The following is a 20,343-nucleotide window of genomic DNA, read 5'->3' on the forward strand; positions in this document are numbered from 1 at the left end:
AGCTGCCACCTCGCACAGCCACACAACAAATCCTGCAGTGTGATAGCTCCTGGCTTCTTCAGGCACCAAGCACAAAATGGGGGAGAAGTTTAACTCTAGAAGGAGTCACCTGAAGTGAAATATCCCTGTGTGAACCAGCTGGGGCTCCAGTAGAGTCAGCAGAGCTCAGGTGTGAGGGACTCAGCACAGGAGCCTAAAGAAAGGCATCTAATTCCAGCTGAGATGCAGGGGACGACCCAAGGCACCTGCATGGGACAGTCAGATGTGACAAAAGACAGATGAGAGCTCTCTGTCTTTCAGACAACGTTAGAAATCTGTCTGTGGGCAGCTGAAACAAATCCCAGAGTGCCTACCTCAGTGTAATAAGCTAAACTGCTGTCTAGGGATTAGAGAGAGCTTTGACTTCATTGATTATAGGAGACTTCAGACACAGCACCCAGGAGGGTGCTCAAATTTAGATATGCAAACAAAAAGCCAGTCCATCTCTGGTGCCCTTCACCTCTGCTCCACAGAGTCTACAGGGTACAAGAGGCACTGCCTCTTGGGATCACGTTTATCTGTTTCTTGCTTCTGGCACTGGACCATACTGAATGTCTCTGAGCACCCCAATTATATCTTTTTGCCAGCAAATGGCACAGGGATGCTGCTGTTTAATATAAAAAGAAGTCAGGTGGCTGTAGCATCCCCTGTCATCCCAGATCAGTTGTCTTGGTCTCCCCTTCTTGCCACAGGTCCCAGAGATAGAGTCCCACCTGGAGAGACAGAGCCAGAGTATTTCCATGTACTCTGAGACTCCATTTACCCATCTGCACAATGGGCCTCAGAATAACATCCTTTTTCCCAGAGGAAGCTCATCTAAATGTGATGGCACAGCCCCAGGCACTGGGAATGTTTCGCTTGAAATACAACTGCCTTGAGGTAAGAAACATTAACAAATGGGACCATTGACTTTTGCTTATTTTTCTTAAGTGAAGTGTCTGCTGTTTCAGGGTCAGTGATCATTCACCACATTCACTATATGCTGTTATTTTGGGCACCAAACACAGACTGTAAATCAAAACAGGACACCTTTCAATTATTTGTGTTAGCAAAAGGTATGTTAAAATCACATGTTTGGCTCAATTCTTGTTTTCAAATAAATAGTACCAAAATGCTGCTTTAAGGCACTTCATTTCTTCTTGACACATCTTCCATCCCCCATTTTCCATTTTTCCTTGGGAGGGAAAGACCATCATGATTATTCCAGTCTCTGCCATGCCTGTGTAAATTACCATCAGTCCAGCTAAACACCCACAAGATGACAGAACTGCAGAAATTTTGCAGTGCTTGTCAAAATCTTACTATTCAGCAGTTTTGTGGGTTTCAGAGCTTTTAAAATAAAACTTTCCAGGCTTGCTTAGTTGCACTGGGGTCAGCACAAGGTCTATGAACCACTGCTGACTCTTTTTACCTTCATTTACACCTCTCTTCATAGTTTTAAATTATTTTCTGACTCAGACAGTGGCATCACCTGATCCATACACTTTACATCTTGCAATGCCCAACAAGGGCTGGCTTTGATGTTCTTGTTTGTAAGTGCCACCTTTTAAAACTTCATTTGTGTGGGGCTTTAAATATATATATATTGTTATTTATATGTTATTATATTATTTATATTTATATATTATATTTATATATCTATATATCTATATATTATATTTATATATTTATATATTATATATATATTATATATATTATATATATTATATATATATTATATATATATTATATATATATTATATATATATATAAATGTAAGATCTTCAGAGGTCTCTACTTAGTTCCCAGCTCAATCAAGACTTTATCTACCCTTAAAAATACCATCATACACTGCATTTGTGACACTTTTTCAGAAAAAGGGGGAATAAAGCTGACCTTCTTTGAGCCTTCTACTTGCTTGCTTGCATGACCTTTCACCATTTTTTCTTCACTTTGTCTACAGAAGACATAAATCCATGCCTCAGTTTAGGCTTCTGGCCACTGATGAAGTATAAATAGCAATAAAATGTGTAAGAAAACATATTGAATTCTATATTTTTACATTGCCAGGCCTCCCGAAGGATTTAATGGAATGTTCTGAAAACATGATTCTGCCATAATACACCCTCAGACGGCTCATTGCACACAGTCTTTCAGAAACCAGGTTCAGGTTTAGCATTTTGATTTACTCCCTATGACAAAACAGCTACAGACTCTCTGTTTTGTTGGTTTTTTTTTTTTTTCCTTGTATGTTTTCATACTCACACGCAGAATCTGCTCACTACAGTGGACTATCTTCACTTGTTCATTTCATTTCATTGTCCTACTGTGACAAAGATCCAGCTTTACTCATCTTTTCTTACACAAAGAGAAGTTGTGTTCAGAAAAGCTGCCTGTTCTAGTTTTTGCTGTAATTACTTTGCCCAGTTTTTAAAATATTCCTTGGTAATGCCTCAGGACAGCTCTCTGGAGGCACAAAAAGCAAAGTTTTTGAAAGATATTTCACAGTAAACTTCAAAGGACTTCAGAGCATCTGTGAAAAAATCACAGAAAGTAGTAAATTGTTCTTCCTTGCGTAATATATCATTCTCTTCGTGCAAGACAATTACAATTACAATTATAATTACTGCTGCTTGTTGACTTCAGCTTAAGCATTTTAAAAACCTGGGTTTCACATCACCTTGAAGCATTGTTGGGTAGGCTAACACTGTTCTTTAATTTTACTCTTGAGCCGAGCTAAATATTTTTTTTCAGTTCTACATTTATATCACTCAAATATTTGGTTTCACCTTTAATTGGCAGTAAGCTGACCTATGTTTATTAAGGTAAACCTGAAACCACTGAGGAATAATTTGGGATCCTTCTCCTCGAGGTGATCACATTTTTGCGGTAACAGTTGGTTAAGAAATCTCTCCCGTTCCAGAAGCAAAGATTCCAATGTCCTAGCTGAGAAAGAGTAGCTCTATAGGGACTTGACACAGAATAAAAACCTTTTAACTACATTTGGTAAGGGGCAGTATACACAAATGGTGGTATAAAACTGTGCTTATTTATGTATAAGGAACCTAATTTCAGAGAATTTGGAATTCACTGAAATGTTACCCATGGAGTTTTATGCTATTCATTTCAATCACAGATTTCTAAGCTATGTCTGGTAGTGCTGTGGACAGCAATAATGTTCACAGCTTCGTGGTCTCCAGGAAAGGGTTCCTCGCCGCCAAAAAATGCATGACGAGGCAGCACCACTGCTCCTAAGCTCCACACAAAGCAAGCAAAACACACTGTAAACACTGCTTATCTGCTAATTGGGTACCCCAACATTAATAAAAGCAGTGCTGCAACTATCAATACAGAAATATTGGAGGGAAGGAAATGGGATACAGACACAGTCTGGCAGTCTGCACCAGCAAGGAGTGCAGTGCAGTGAGAGCACCGGCAGTGTGGATTCAGTGCTTGTCCTGAAGCACTTCAGGGAATAGGTGGAGAAGGAAAGGTGGAAAGGTGGAATAACTAATTAACAGCCTCTATGTCCATTGCTGAGTAAAACTCTCAGTGCTGCTGTCTGACAATGTACAGGAGAATATACAAACTGCTTTAACAGATGTTTTCTGTTTCTAAGTGGTATGACCATATTTAGCAGTGGCTGAGATGGGCAGAGAGGCAGAAACAGCCTACATAACAAATTCTTCTCAGCTTTATTTGCTTTTGCTGTTTTTCATCATAAAACACACTGCTATCACTGTTTGAGTAATAGAGCTTTTACACATTCAGCTTCACTGATTTTCGTCCTTTTCCTGTTTTTGTCAACAAGGGAACATCCACATCAGGGCAGTATATTCCAGGATGCCTGTCCCAGTATCTAGCAGAAAGCTGCCTGAGGTTTTCCATACAGGCAAAATAAATCATCCATGAAAGAGAAAGGCAAATTCAGCAGAAACCCCATCTCCCCTTGGACCTGTGCTTGTAAGCAGGTGATATGATACAAGTTATAGCAAGAGCTGAGATTGTGGTGATGCTGGGAAAATAGAAATAATCCTTATGTTTGAGGTATAGTAATGACCATCTCTGTCATAATGCCAAATTTATCCTACTATCCACCTCATAAGAAAAAAATCACATTTTTAGTTATTCTAGACACACAGATCCATTGTCTATCTGTAGCTGGTAGATTGCCTCTCTCAAAGTATTAGCTCTCTCATTGATCTATGGTTGTCATCTTCTCATAAAGTAAATGAAATTCAGGTTTTTTGAAGATAAATTGTGTGAATTAGTCACTCTACATGACCTGCTTCATTACTAACAAAAAATGCTTTGAAATGTTCTTAACTATTCCTGATATTTAACATTTCTGGTTTTGAGTATGTTAGACAGTAAAGTATCCTGTAATATAGATAGAAATTCTCTTTAATGATCTCTGAAGTAAAATTTTTGTTTATGCTATGGAGTTATAGTTCTTTACAGAAACAAAGAAACAATATCATATTTTATATTCTATAATGTTATTTCACTAAAAATTGCTGTTGAACTAGTGTAACTACTATTACACTACTCTAGTGTAACGATTTAAAAATAATGACCCTTGTTATGGATTTTTATTGTTTATCAAATGGTTAAAAAGCACAATTTTTATAGCAAAGAACAGTAAGTTATTGCAGCATTGTTGCCAGTTATTGCCAGTGGAAGTTGCTGCAAAATAATCACCAAGTGTGGTTTGCTTATGCCCATTTCTTCCCGCAGCCTATGTCAATATTCAGAGACCTCATGTTTATACAAAGATACAGTTTCGGAGCCCTCAGCTGGAGAACGGATGCCTAACCACAGTGCTGGGGAGGAGAAACAAACCAGCCATCTAAGCATGTTTACTTCCAGAAACAAGGAAGTTCTAACTTGTCCCTGAGTGGTGACTCACTGGGTTGGGACTATAAAAGTAAAGGTAGCTGCTCTCTAAAACATCAGGGCTTCAGACTTCAGAAATCCAACATGATGCAATCAGGACTTGCAGCTGTTTTCTTTTTCTTGTTGGGTTTGTCATTTTGCCTGACAATCCCTATTCCCCTTGAAGACAGCCATGAATTCACAGAAAAGGACCTTCAGTTTGCAGAGGTATGGTATAAAATAATTCATTTGCATGTTCCAATAACAGTAAGCTGTGCAGTTACAACTCTTTGGAAATTATGCTTATGACTCCTTTTCCCCTTCTTAGCGCTATCTCAGGACTCACTATGACCTCCATCCAAACCCTGCTGGCATAATGAGGAAGAGTGGAAACACAGTGGCAGCCAAACTTCGGGAAATGCAAGCTTTTTTTGGCTTGGAGGTGACAGGCAAGCTAGATGAAGAAACATATGAGCTGATGCAGAAACCAAGATGTGGTGTCCCAGATGTGGGGGAATATAACTTTTTCCCCAGAAAACTCAAATGGTCAAAAATGAATTTGACATACAGGTAAATGCCTGGTATTTTGAGTATTATTACTGTTATTACCTTTCCAGGTGCATTGCCCAATGAGTTGCTCAGTACACAAGGCTGGTGTGAGAAGGGTGCAATTGAGTTTGACTAAATTCATGTTGCAGTGTAAAACCCTTACAGCCCCACTCCTGGAAAGATGTTCCCAGCCTACCTTGCAGCCCAAGGAAGTAAGCGTTATTTTTTTTTTCCATTGCACTTCTCCATTTGTCATGGAAAAGGAAACCTGGTGTATTGTAAGTCAGCAATTCCTGATCTGGGCTCCATATAGACACTCAGGACACATCCATGGTGTCAAATGAAAGAGGGGTAGGGGCTCAGATCATGCACTCCTCTGGGTCACTCCTTAGCTCTGTTTGGACCTGGTGTGGGGTTTGCTTCTGTCTTGTCCTGGACAGACAGAAACCAGGCTGTGCAGTGTGGCTGTGAGAGCAGGCTCTTCCATTTCACATCCCAGATGTGGATCTCTGTTCAGACAAATCCCTGTACCGTGACCTCAGAAAAGTTGACCTTGGGAGGTGAAGGGCTGACAGTACACAGGGTAGATCCTTCTACTTTAATTCTGCAAGGTCATATATCTGGAGCTTTCAACAGCTACAGACTGAGTTTGTTTAGCAGATTCCAAATATGAAATCACTAAAATCTCTTCATTCCATAGCTAGTGATAAATGTTACTTTAATATGGACAATTATAGCTTTAAAAAATCACTTTGGATAATGTTTTGCTGCTCCAGGAAGTGAGGATCTTGAGATATTTTATGTCTCATAAAAATTTTGAAGTTACTGATATTATTTTACTTAATACTGAATATATCTGACACTTTGTAAATCTTCTGGTGCATAGAAAACCAATTACTGAAAGCTGTTAGATAATTTCAGATATCTCTGAATTATTTTAGTGATTACATAAATGTTTATTTTTTTAATACTGTATGCAGCTACTAAGCTCCTTGTTATGTGATAAGATCATCTTACAAAAGCAAAAATTTTTAAAGAGGTGTACAGTCAGATAAAAGTGCATTGCGTATTTCTTCAATTCACACAATTTAACTGGAGACGTTAATCTGTTTGACAGAATTATGAATTACACTTCAGATCTGAGACGTAATGAAGTAGAAAGAGCTTTCAGAAAAGCATTTAAAGTTTGGTCTGATGTGACACCACTGAACTTCACCAGAATACGAAGTGGTACAGCTGATATCATGATCTCCTTTGGCACTAAAGGTAACACAGAACCAATAGTTTTCATTTTAGAAGTTAACTGCATTCTTATATACATAACATGGAGTAATTAATTTAACTGGTTTGAATTTTGCTTTATAGAACATGGTGACTTCTACCCTTTTGATGGACCTTCTGGATTACTGGCACATGCTTTTCCCCCTGGCCCAGACTATGGAGGAGATGCTCATTTCGATGATGATGAAGTTTGGTCAGATGATTCTAAAGGTAACAGAAGTTCCTGAGATTATTTGAAATGGTGATAGATGGAAAATTTATCCCTGTTTGATATCTGTAGATGGTTTGTTTTGTCTGTTGACTGTTCATCATTATCTTCAGCATTCACACATAGAACACTGAGTTTAACCTCCAGTCATAAATGGAGGTTTAACATGTTCTTAGCATAAATTTTAAGATATAATATTCCTAAATTAAGTGATTAAAAAAAATTGCACAAGTAAGATTCTGTAATTTTGGCATTTTACTAAGGGCAGCTAATTCTGATCACCGACTGATGGGCATTGCCTTACTGAAGCCTAGAGCAAACATACCTCAGCTGCATGTCTGCTTGCATTTAATTTGAAAATTCTTCACCTTGCCTATTCAGGACAGAGTTTAATAGAGCAAAACACTATTTTTTTTCACCACTGGATTAGGTCACCCTCCTGGCATTAATGCTAATTTCTGCAATATTGAACTCTCTACTGTAGATTAATTCACAATAAAATGTTCTTGATTTGAGTAGGACCAAAACTTTACCCTAGAGCTTTCCTGTGTTGCTAAGATATTTCAAGAGATCTAAATCTCCCTGCATAGTATCAATGTCATGTAAGAGTTAGGCTGAACACAAGCTATGAGACACTAGATTTCTTAGGCCCTTATTAATGCAAAACCCTTCAGAGTTCAAAAATGACAAGCAATTGTATCTAGTGGAAGGTGTCCCTGCTCAAGGCAGAGGGTTTGGAGCTTGGTGGTCTTTAAGGTCCCAAACCCTTCTATGATTTTTTGAATTATGCAGAGTTTTTCCATGTATTCAGTTGTCTCATTCATTGTCCTCTATGTTAAAGTGCAGTATGGTGATGCAAGGAGATGCACATTTACTTTTGCTGTGGTTTGTTATAGGCTATAACTTGTTTCTTGTTGCTGCCCATGAATTTGGTCATTCACTGGGACTTGAACACTCTAGAGACCCTGGAGCTTTGATGTTCCCAATCTACACATACACTGGAAAAACTGGTTTTGTTCTTCCTGATGACGATGTGCAAGGGATCCAAGAGCTCTATGGTAAGTCTGCATAATATATAATATTTATCTCCTGTATCACTCTAGCCTGCTGCAGATGCACGGCACAGTTACTGTGAGCTGCAGATGTTAAATAACAACTGTCTTGGCTGATTAAGAATGATTCACTGGAACAGGAGATGCTTTGATTTAGTAGTTTAAGGGGAAAATAATTAAATAACGCAGAGCACAGCTGGTCACTGATGACCTTAATCTCCTTTAGTGGTAGGTGATGGGGACCAGAGTCCTTCTACTTTTTGCCCTGCCTGAAAAGAGAAGGTAAAACAGAGTCTAAAGGCTGAAACAGAAATATCCAGTTTCATTATGAAAAGCATGAAGTGTTTGGAAACGGTCAAAACTTGGAATAAAGAAAGGAAATTTATTTAACACCATTGTAGCACAACTGAACTGCAAAGTTCATGAACACATTTGGTTAGAGGGAAGAGAGAACAGATTTTTCTGTAAAAAATTTTTACCCATTATGGTTCTATTCATCATGATCTTGGGACATCTTCCACATTCTGTTCAATACCATGACCAACAGGCAGAAAATTAACATTGTCATACATCATATGATATCATTGCAGGTGCTGGAGACAAAGATCCCAACCCAAAACATCCCAAAACCCCAGAGAAATGTGATGTAGAATTATCTCTTGATGCAATAACAGAACTTCGTGGAGAAATGCTGGTCTTTAAAGACAGGTAAAGACACTCCCATGTCAAGGATGGTGGGTATTGGATAAAGTCCGAGGAAGCAAAAACACCATTTCATTTTTTACTAAAGATTTGGGTAAATGTACATTTAAACGAGCACAAATCAATATAGATGTCTCTTAAGAAACTGCATCCTATATCTTTTTGGGCAGGGTTCATAATGCAACTACAGACTTGACTGTCCAGCGACATGATGTGAAGATAATATGACTGAAGCCTGACAGTTTTGTGCACATTTTTAAATTCATGGGATTTTCTTCAACACACATAAATCTGCTTTTATTTGGGTGAAGATGTACTGCATTCAGGAGCTTCACATGGGACAGCAGTGACTCTCTTATTATAAATGAAGAGGCTTAAAATTTGTTATTGTTGGAGGTGATCACTGTGTGAGTAACAGAAATAGTCTGCAGCTGATGACTGTGAGGAAAGGAAAGGTGTAAGAGGGGCTCAGTCTATTCAATATTCTGTGATATGATAACCATTAATTTACCAGTAATTTATTTTAACTATAGAACATCAAAGATACTGCTATTCTACAGTATGACAAGAAACATAAAATATATCTTCCTTTTCTGAACCAGGTTTTTCTGGCGACTGCACCCTCAGATGGTTGAGGCAGAACTGGTGTTACTTAAGTCCTTTTGGCCAGAGCTTCCAAATAAAATAGATGCAGCTTATGAAAATCCCATCAAAGACCTTGTGTTCATGTTTAAAGGTGAGTTTTCAATTTTGTTGTTGGCAGAAGAATACACATAATTAATCAAGCTCAACAGGTGGTGCAGAGGTAAACAATAGAAGAATAAAACATCCTACCTTCCTTGCTTGAAAGACAAATGATTTCACCTCTATATGCACATCTATAAAATTTTCAGTGAATTGGGAGATGTACAATTTAATTAGGATGCCCAGAATCATAGTACAAATAGTCTAATACCTACTGAGTACGTGACCTAACAATCTGTTGTATGAAAACAGGGATTACGGTTTCCTCCTTTTATTCTTCACTCACAACTGAGTGCTTACAAAAGACACACTCATACTTTGTTTATATTTTCAGGAAAGAAAGTCTGGGCTCTGAATGGTTACGACATAGTTGAAGACTTCCCTAAAAAGATCTATGAAATGGGATTCCCAAAAGAAATGAAAAGAATAGACGCAGCCGTCCACGTTAAAGACACCGGCAAGACTCTCTTTTTTACTGGAAATAAGTATTGGAGGTAAGCTGGAGACAGGTCAGTTTTGGTGTCCCTAGTCATTACCTGTCCAGATGTATGGAAAGATCAGGAATTTGGTTCAAAGCAGGCATTTGGCCAATCCAGTCTGTGGTTTTCATTGGTGCTACAGCTGTGTACAACATGTTGTAAATAGGGGCACAGATTTTAAAAGCTGAATGAATGTAAGGAAATGAGAACAAAGTGCTTTAATCTGGGAGAATTTCAAATGTGGTCATGCCTGCTAGACAAATTTCCCATCTTTCCTCCTTGAGTTGTGAAATAGTATCAGTGCTGTGAACAAGAAATCTGTCCCACCCTAGGTGTCTCTTTTTTACTGTCCACGAGTGGGGCTCACAACCAGGTCTCATGCATAATTAAGACATTACCATCCCTTCCCACTCTCATTGGGCCAAGCAGCCTCAGGATAGGCTCATAGTACCAATGCATCCAGGTACAATAATCTCCATATAACACATACTTTATAGATCAGTTTTGAAAATTTAGCTCTATTTTCTTTGTGTTTATTACACTTCTGGCGGAGGTGTGCCCTGTTTATCACCCTGCATTTTGCCATTGCCCTAGACAGAAAGCACCCAAAGACTGCTGGCTTGCTTTGGATGTGGGTAACTTCCAAACATATAAAGGGCACAGACCAGACTCCCAGGCTGTTTAAATCCCTTAACATTTTTTTTCTTTTGTTTTTAATATAGTTATGATGAAGAGGCAGAGGTTATGGACGAAGGTTACCCCAGGCTGATAGAGGAAGAATTCGCAGGAATTGGTGATAAAGTGGATGCAGTCTATGAAAGAAATGGTACATAATCTGATCATGAAACTTTACTACAATTAATTGCCCTTGAAACTTGAGATTAATGTCTTGTAGAAAATTGTGCATTTGTAATTTTAATTTCTTCATGGCAATACTTCTGTTCTTGACTGAATCAGTTTTCCAATCTAAATTATCCTCTGGCCAAAAAAAAGAGCTTCTTGCTTAGAGAACCTAAAGTGATATGTTTAGTATAGAAGTATTGTAGTGTGATAGCTGGAGCCCATTCCTATCCAGCTTTTCAGGGAGTGTTTCTGAATCAGTGTATTAAAAATTAAAATGCCCTGTGTCTTCCTGATCAAATGATATAAGAATTTTACACAAGATTAAAGAATATCAGTAATTTTAAAACTCTGATCCAGCTCTAGCAAATGGAATGAGGATCTTTAAAAATTTATCTCAGCATTCTAAATATGAAAATGTTGCATTTGAGTTATTAAAAATGAAAACAAGATAATTACTATTTTAAGGATAATTTTGATATGACACCACAGTTTCTTAGTGTTAATTCTTTTTAACTTTCTTTTTTCCTTAGGTTACCTCTACTTCTTCAATGGACCACTGCAGTTTGAATATAGCATCTGGAGTCAACGAATTGTCCGTGTCCTGCATACTAATTCCCTGTTTTGGTGCTAATTACAGCTGAGCGCCATGTCATAGGCTGCAGAGCAGCTTGTAGCACATGGGAATATTGATAAAGTGGGCATTTAGGTTTACCAAAGGACAGCAAGGTTCTATGAACAAGTACTAGGCTACCTACCAACAAATGTACACGGTATATATGGACTTACTCAGCTGCATGTCAGTCTGGAATTGATTTAACTTAATAGGAGAAGAGAGAAGAAATTGTTAGCATTTCAAGGTGCATTACACCATTTAAAGTTTGTCTAGTATTGGAGTGATGCTGGATACATCACCCACTTTAATAAACACTACTAATTCCCAGTATTCTGAGCACATCTAGTGCCTTTCAAGGATCTCCTAGCATGTCCCAAGAAATAGACTTGGTAAATCCAGGAGTTTTGTATCTTTGAACAAATTCTTCTTCCCTTTTTGAAGTGTCTTTTAGCATACTGGGAATTCAGATGTGTAGTGAATGAGTGAGGGCTGTATGGTAACTCTCTGAGCAAGTGACACTAAGCAGCAATGATGAAGTTTGGGAATTCAGAAGTATTTGACTGTATTGAATGGGAATGTCCCCCTGGAAGCAGATGCCCATGTCATCTTTAGAATAAGGAAAAGGTACAGAAGCAGTGAGATGTCATTCCAAAGAAGACAGGAAAGCAGGAAAAGGGAAAAGTACTCCCTGGAGAAATTGCAAACCTGTATGATACTGGGGAAACCAGAAGGAAGCAGCTACAAGAGAATCACACAAGTAGAAGCCATGCATGATGCTACATCTGGTATCACAGCCCAGATGTTTTCAGCTGGTGTTGACTGAAGTGACATTTATAGAGGTTATGCCTGTGCCAGAAGAGAACCTGAACATCCGAAGCAGAATATTGAAAAGAATATATTTTTTCATATTGGTCACTCTTTTAATATCTATATTAATTGTTTCAGTATATTGTAATATTTTGTTTTGTTCTGTTTTGTTTTAATCAATGCAAATTATGTGGGACTGTGATTATTTTGATTTTAAAAAATAATATTAAATAAACTGGAAAAATAAACTGATGTTGTGAAATTACTTAAATTTTATTATGCTCCCTGTCACAGAAGCAATGCAGAGCTATAGGGAAAAAGAAATCAAGATCCCTAACCTGTGCATTTTATTCATTAAGATTTCAATCTCTGTTTAAAAATAAAATTTATTTTTTGTCCCTTCAAGAAAAATAATTTCATGGAAAAGAGGAAAGACAGAAGAGGGAAAATCAGAAAGACCCCTCAAATCTGCAAAACAAGGACTAAGTTGGAATTATATCTTATCATTACAGAAAGAATGAGAAACTATTAAGAAATACTGGGAAAACAGTTACACCTCATTTTGAATGTTAAATATTAGCAATTAATTAAAACTTCATTGTCCTGTTTGGTGTTTTCCTCTCAAAAACAACCCCTAAGTCAATCAATCAGCCATGCCTGCCAAGCAAAGCTGACCAACAATTAATATCTTTAAACAGACATAAATGACCAGGCTTACCTAGTGGTGGGCTAGGTATGGTTAATTCTGTAGCTCTCACGACATAGATGGTTGGTGGTGATAACCTAACAGATTGAGAGCTCTCTTCTGAACATAAAATTGTGAACTAGTGAATTCCAGACCTTATTATGCTTAAAAGAAATGCATGGAAATAGAATTGGAAAAAACCTGTACAAAATTAAAAACTTAGAAGTTTTCATTTTGAAAAACTTGAAAAGCTGAAATCAAAGTTCTGTTTTATGAGTTTCAAAGTTCTGGCATGAGCTGTGCTGGGTAAGGGGATGCAAATGTGGACAGGGAAGCAAGGAGAAACAGTGAATGTCACATCTATGTGAATTTCTGTTAACGTTGTACATTTGTCAGGGAAAAAAGGTACTGCATAGGAAGCTGGACCTTCAAAAGCCTTCAGCATGATCATATCCAGCTGCTCTCCAGCCCAAACAGACAGATTCCTGTCAGCTGCTCGGCTGACTGGAAGCAGCCTTCCGCACAAAACCAAGCACGGCTCCATCATCTGTGTCCACATCCCCACCGAGAGATGGGAGCTGTTCTGTGGTTAGCTCTACCTCAGCTGAGAAAAGTACCAGAATGCCAGTTCCTGACATTTGTTGAGAAAAAAAACCAGAAAAAATTTCTTGTGCTGTGGAAGTGGAAGGCTGAGATCAGAGCCAGAGGGACCCTGTTGCCGCTGTCAGCCAGAAAGGAAAACTCTCCGCAGTGCCTAGTGCCCTGGCATCCACTGCCACACGTGAGAACAGCATTGCACAGATGAGGGGTGAGAACCAGGTGGGATGTCACCCAAGACCACCAAGAATTGAGAAGAAATAATTCTTTTTCCAGAGGCAGAGACTGAACTGGCTGGTTTCCCTGAGATGTGAGTGGAGAAAGGACCACAAGGAGGCTGAAGCAGCTGTCCCTCAGAATGTAATACAAGCACAACTAATAACTTCCCACCAGGTTGCCAGTCAAACTACATAAATTTTTTCATATGGAACTACATAATCCACCTAATAGTAAGGAATGGACAGAATAGTCCTAACTAATAGTAGGGAATTTTGTCAGGGAGATTTAAGTTGGATATAGGGAAAAGGTTCTTCACCCAGAGGGTCGCTGGGGACTGGACCAGGCTCCTCAAGAAAGTGGTCACAGCATCAGCCTGACAGCGCTTGTGGAGCATTTGAACAATGCTCTCAGGCACATGGTGTGACTCTTGGGGTATCCTGTGCCGGGCCAGCAGTTGGACTTGATCCTTGTGCGCCCCTTCCTGCTCAGCATAATCTGTGATTTTGTGATTCTGTGGTTCTATGATTGATTCTGTGATTCTGTGACTAGTACATGAACAGTTATTGATTAATGTGTCTTTTATATTCATATTGATCTCTGCTAGGAATGGTCATTTGAAGGGAGAGAAAGGATACGGCAAGAAACGGAATCTGTCAGATTCTCCTCTGGGAGTGTTCTGTGTTGGTTACATGATCCTGAACAGGGAGGACTTAGAGGATGCAAATATTTATCGCAGGTGAGAAAAAAAGTGAGCAATCATCTAAACTTTCCAAAGTGAGAAATTAGGCAACACTGTAGGAATTTCCATGAACTACATGAGATCTAGTAGTAGCTGATAAACTTGAGAAGGGATTCAAAGTTACAAGAATGGATTTTTTTCCTTAGCATAATCTCCAGAAATCTACTCTGAAGACACTAGATGGCAGTGACAGCTTTGCTTCTTAGAGATTCTGTACAGAATTAAAAATTGTAATGGTGGGTACAATTAACTTGAGGAAGCCACAATTAACTATATTGAGTTCTTACATTATGTGATGACATAAAAAACCCCAACACTAATAAATAGAATTCAATTATTTATTCTATTGAAATGCAGATCTCTGAGTAAAAAGTTAGGATATAATAATGTTCAGGAAGCTTCTAGATGTATTCACTATCAAGGATACTAATTTTTTAGTCTTTTCCAGAATTCAAAGCAAAGCACTTCAAACAGTACACTCTTGTCCTATGCACAGTGCAGCCCCTTACTCTAACACCATTCACTGGAAAATTCCATATACACATAAACAGACATGTTCTAACTGCCTGGGAACATGGCAACCCTTCACCCTTCACTGAGTCTGGAGAGGAAAACTCACTGTTTCAGTATTTTCTCACATTGACTTAAACAAGGATCTAGACCTCAGCCCTCAGCCTAGGTCAAAGAACTGCACATTCACTTTTGTTCTGGTGAGTATGTGCTCACCTGTTCTGTTGGAGATGTTTTCTGTTTACACATATACAATTAAACAGTACTTGGTGGAAATACTGATGGCCCATTAACCTTATTTGAGATGTAGGATCAAGACCTTCTGTTAGTTATGTTTAGGGGTTTTTGCACAAAGTGGAGTGTCTTTTCAACAACCTGTGAATCTATACCACTTTTGGGGTTTGATGCTTTTGCTACTTCTGATGAAAAACTTTCCCAAGTAAAATCTCAGTATTTCTCCCTAAGGTGACGCAGAGGGTACAAAGCCCACACAGAGTCCCTCCAGGCTGTGATCCTCCTCTTTTCTGCTTAACACAGGGGATGTGGTTGGTACTTCCCTTTTAGTCACAGCTTTTCAATTACATACTGCAGTTTGAATTTCCAGCCGGTGCTGTTCAGGCCTACCTCTGGCTCTCACTTCACATATTTCCCATGTGCTGTGCTACAGAGTGTGCTCTGCCCCTGCCCCTTTAACTCACAGAAAATGGATCAAAGAATATCTTCCTCTAAAGAAACTTTCACCTGGCAGCAGACAAGCAGCTTTCAGTTTCCTATTTAAATGTAACATAACAAATTTCCTGCTGCTACAGTAATACAGGATGGTGCATTTCTGTGTGCATTGGAGTGAGCCATCCATGCTGTGTATTGACTTTTTTTGGACTACACTGGAGTCCTACCACTGGGCAGGAGGAGTCTGATGGAGCAGTGTCCTCAGAATAGTCACAGCCATACTGTGTAGTCTCTGCTGGTCTTTACATGCTCTTACATGATCCTGTTCTGCTCTTCTTAGAAGAGGAAGATGGGTCATGTCCAGGGTCAAGTGTTGCTTTCTTAGCCCAAATGACACTATTACAACACTGTAATCCCATCATTACAGGGATTACCACCCTAGGAACAAAGTAAGAGAAATTTTATTTCTGCATTTTTGTTACCTGAATAAAGTTTTCACAGGAACAAAAAAATGTTATAGCCCCCCTCAGAGTCTGTCATCCTAAGAAGAACATGTGAAAGTCTGTTGGGAATCAACCATGTCTGACGGGTCTGGAGCTCACAGTGTCCTTCCCACTCTATGTTTGTCTAGCAAGTGTCCTTTTCAGACTCAGCTTGGACCATTCTATGATTCTGTGGTTCTATGGTTAAATTAATGGTTCCAGGTTGTCTTCAGATGAATCAGGAGAATTTAATATACAAATTTTACCTCTGATCCAAATTATGTGCTATTTTGCTATAGCACATTGGTGATATAATGGCAAATAAACCATGCATGATGGGGTCAAAAGGCATCAGTGGTGCAGAGAAGACAGCGTGAGACAAATGCCAGAAAAAAACTTGGTCATGAAAGCTGCAAGGACCCATGGGATAAAACACCATGTTTGAGGTCTCCCAAGGGAAACTGCAGTTCAGGTAAGCCAGGGCCATTAGAGTGGTCTATGCAGTGCTATAGGGTGCAGTTTCAACAAGGGGCAGCCAGGATGTGGCCAGGTAGCTGGAATAATTGATCTTGGTAAAATGTTTGCTCTCCTCCTGGCTACATATTCTGATCTGTTGGTCTCAGCTGATTAGATTAGACCCTGCAGGCAAAAACCATCATGGAAAGCCATTTCCATTATTCTGACAGAGCCTCAACACAAGGTTGGTTTATGCCTCAAAGTAGCCCATACCAGAGATTTAGCTGATGGCTGGGCAATCCAGCTGTACTTTCTAGGAATCACCCAAGGACTCTTCCTTGTGGAAAGTTTGGGTCTGTAACACTAATAATTTAGCACACCAAGTCTGTCTACAGTGGTAGAAAACAGTGGATGACATTGCAACAGGGGGATAGAGATCTCTAACAGGAGAATGAGGATGTTGTAGGAAATATAAAGCAATTGATTGCATCAGCTTATCTCCAATTACTGTGTTTGTAAAATCAGTATTAGTAGCTGAAGTGTGGATATTAAGAAAGAAATAATCAATAAAAGCCTGTTGGAATCTGAAACACGATTCAAACAAAACAGAAATCTTAACATAGACTACACGTTTTGTTCAGGGAATAATTGCCCAGATAACAGCTGCTTTGCAAACTGCTAGGGAAAATCATTGCTCTCATATAAGCAGTCTCAAAGTTAATAGAAATTTCAGAGAAGCTACTACAAACACATGTTTTGGAGCAGCATCTGAATCTGGTACCATTCAAGCATTTAAAAAAGGGGCAACAAAAGCCCTTTGGCAGTTTTCTGCTGAGTGCCAAGGAGGAAACACTCAGCTCAGAACTTTGCATTTGGGAATTTTCTGTGCTATGTTAATGAGACTTAGAGTATGAGTTACACTCTCTGAAACTGAGTCACTTGATGCACAAAATAAATATCGGATGTGGGTTCCTTCTCCCTCTATGAGGCTATACAAGCATCAACTCCAGAAGGAAAATGCTTGTTGAAATATCAGGCTTAAACAATCCAGTGCTGTGCATGCAGCCTCAAATAAACACCGGAAATTTTAATTGTTATGATTCCACTTGCTCTATTCATAGCTCTCTGCATTAGAATTTTCATGGCAGCCCAAGGAATGATTTGCATTATGTTGACATGTGTTTAAATTGTGACATTTCTCTTTGAATCTAATCATTAGAGTCATAGAATGTCAGCAATACCCAGCTGTCCAAATCAGGCCATCTCAGATGGTCCTTTTCTTTTCTATCCATAATGGAAACGAGGAGTAAACAAGATCCTGTCCTGTGATATTTCAAGTGCTGCTGAATTTTTCATTGTTTTTCTTTAGTTCTTTCTTGCATAGATACAGGCATTCTTAATATTCACATTCTTAACTGAATCTCAGATTTAAAATAGTACAGTAAACTCAACATTGATTTTTTGTGTTCATTATGAAAAGCGACTCCCCTATGATCTATTTTTAAACTATTGTCCTTGTTCACTGAATGCGTTCTTATATCAATAAACAGTAAATAAGAGGACCTACTTTCTGGAACTTGCTTACTTATGTATCTTTAGCAGAGCTCTTAGTTGTTTTAACTGTAAAACTGATGTTAAAATTTCTTGCCCTTTGATGTGAGCAATATTTTTTATGTCTCCTGACAGTTTTGGCAGACATTTTTCTTGCTATCTGCTTTGTAAGACTGTGTGACCAGAGCTAGACACAACATTCAGGTCAGATGGAATCAGGTCATTATGTTTCTAGAATTATCATTAATGTCTTCCTCTACACTTTATAGCCTTATTTTTTGTAGGCATGTATTGGTTTTAGTTGTTATGAAAGGTTTACTTTAATCTCAGTTAACACAGATTTCATCTAATAAAGATATTTCATCTAAGACGAGCCACAGGAACACAAATTTAAGAAATTCCCCCAGAATTACAGGAAAATAAGCAGGAGCCAAGGACATCATCAGTATTGCTTCAGTGATTAGCTATCTGCAATCTACCATTTTCTCTGTGTTTACTGAAAATCAGAGATTTAAAAGTTCAACATGCATCAACACCAACTGCTAGAACTGAATCACAGAGAAGCCCAGCCATCCTGTTTTAGCAAAGCCACTCAGGAATAAAGTAATAAATACTAGTGTATTTATTACACTAGTCACACTGGTACAACCTGTGTAAAACTAGGAATTATTTTCCTTCCTCTGATCTTACTAAAGGGTACTACCCACTCAGATTACTGCGCCAATTTTATGATGCCAGGTTTTAGAAAATAAATTTATAAACAGCCAGAAAGCAAGAAATGCAGCCTGAAAGTACACTTCTGGGAAGCAAAGGATCGGGGAAAATAATCTACTTTATAACAGGGTAGAGATTTAATGAATGTATGGAATGCAACCCTTGGGGTACAGGATAGGAACAAACTGTGGCAACAGGAAAAGCGGGAAGGTTACTGCTGCCAGTAAGCTACACCAGTGCTGTTATCCTTACAAGGGAGGATACATGAAAACAAAACTCAAAGGAGCAAGAAATGTCAAGTCAACCTTTACAAATATGTGAGACCCACAGCTTTGATCCAATGCTGAAATGCATGGGCGGATTAAATCAGCCGTCATCACAGATTTGGCTACAGGATTATGGGGCTGTAATTCCAACACCACCATCCCCCAACACACCTTAGAACAACCACAGCTGTGTAGGTGGCACAGATGTGTTTAGGCTCAGGGTGGGTAGACTAAATTTTGATGAGATGATATAATCAAAACAAGTCTCACTATTATTTCTAGCATTGCAATTTGTTACTGAAAATAGTGTGCATGTAAAATATCAATTTCTTAAAATATCCCAATGGCATAATTAGCCTCACTTCCTCTGACTAAACAACACTAGACACTGTGTGTCTGCACAGCCAAGACAGAAGTTGCAAGGCTATATGATAGGGTGATTACTGTATCATTAGTGACTTGCCATGAGAATGACCAAAAGGGACTCTTGCTTCTGAAATGTTAGGGCTGAAGCAGAGGTAGAGTTTAGGGGCCACACATCTTGAGGTAAACTGGTTTCTGTTTGGGCACAGACATGCTCCTTCTCGTGGACCAGGGAACAGCAGTCTTTGAAACTCCAGTTCGGGATGAATCAATTCCTCCTCCCAAGAGTTTATGCTCTGGGGACATGTAACACACCGTGAGCTGGCAGGTACAACCCCATGAGCAGAGCTCCAGCCTGCAGGAGCCAGAAGCAATCCGTGGTGTATTTCTTATTTGGATGGCATGCTTTTGATTGGAGAAGGCAAAATCAGAGACAAGAACCACCAAGAAGAGGGCCTTCAGGGAGAAGGGAAGGGAAGGAGAGAGATGGGCAGGGAGAGAGAAGGGTGGGCGACTGTCTCAGACTGGCCTGGACTGCGGGGCAGCTCAATGCTATAATGGATCCCACTCATGGGAAATGCTGAGTGGGTCATTTGCTGCTCAGTTTCCTTCCTATGGCAATGTTACAGTTTGTGCTTCGTTTGATCCCTAGAGGAAGCTGAAACTGAGAGCCAGGAATTGCTCCCAGACCACTTTGCCTAGATGTAAGGAAGTGCCCTGTAAAGATGTAAGCTTAAGTGCCCTGGCTTTCTTAAAAGTTTCATTGAATGACATGACATTTTATTTTCAAATTTTCATACTTACAGTGCTTTGTTACTGAGTTTTTAGATTATGGCCTGTGCTGGACATTTTGCTAAGAAAGCAGCAGACTTCTAGGCAGATGTGGAGAAATAAAAGCTTTCCAAACCTGCCTGTTTATTC

The 20,343-nt window shown here is 39.0% G+C and overlaps 1 protein-coding gene across 1 annotated transcript; it reads left to right on the forward strand.

Moving 5' to 3' along the window:
- Positions 1-4,967: 4,967 nt before the first annotated feature.
- LOC135457592 (collagenase 3-like) lies at positions 4,968-11,680 on the forward strand. Its single transcript, XM_064732330.1, has 10 exons — positions 4,968-5,121; positions 5,222-5,463; positions 6,560-6,708; positions 6,808-6,933; positions 7,828-7,989; positions 8,574-8,691; positions 9,288-9,421; positions 9,764-9,923; positions 10,631-10,734; positions 11,282-11,680. Exons 1-10 carry the CDS (start codon positions 4,999-5,001, stop codon positions 11,380-11,382), a joined length of 1,419 nt encoding a protein of 472 aa, XP_064588400.1. The 5' UTR covers positions 4,968-4,998; the 3' UTR covers positions 11,383-11,680.
- Positions 11,681-20,343: the final 8,663 nt, after the last annotated feature.

This window comes from Zonotrichia leucophrys, chromosome 1, assembly GCF_028769735.1.
Source record: "Zonotrichia leucophrys gambelii isolate GWCS_2022_RI chromosome 1, RI_Zleu_2.0, whole genome shotgun sequence".
NCBI lineage: Eukaryota > Metazoa > Chordata > Aves > Passeriformes > Passerellidae > Zonotrichia > Zonotrichia leucophrys.

Coding starts and splice junctions, on each gene's coding strand:
- LOC135457592 (XM_064732330.1), top strand. CDS start 4,999: ATGATGCAATCAGGACTTGCAGCTGTTTTCTTTTTCTTGTTGGGTTTG. Junction 6,934..7,827: donor TTGGTCAGATGATTCTAAAG/GTAACAGAAGTT, acceptor GGTTTGTTATAG/GCTATAACTTGTTTCTTGTT. Junction 9,422..9,763: donor CCTTGTGTTCATGTTTAAAG/GTGAGTTTTCAA, acceptor TTATATTTTCAG/GAAAGAAAGTCTGGGCTCTG.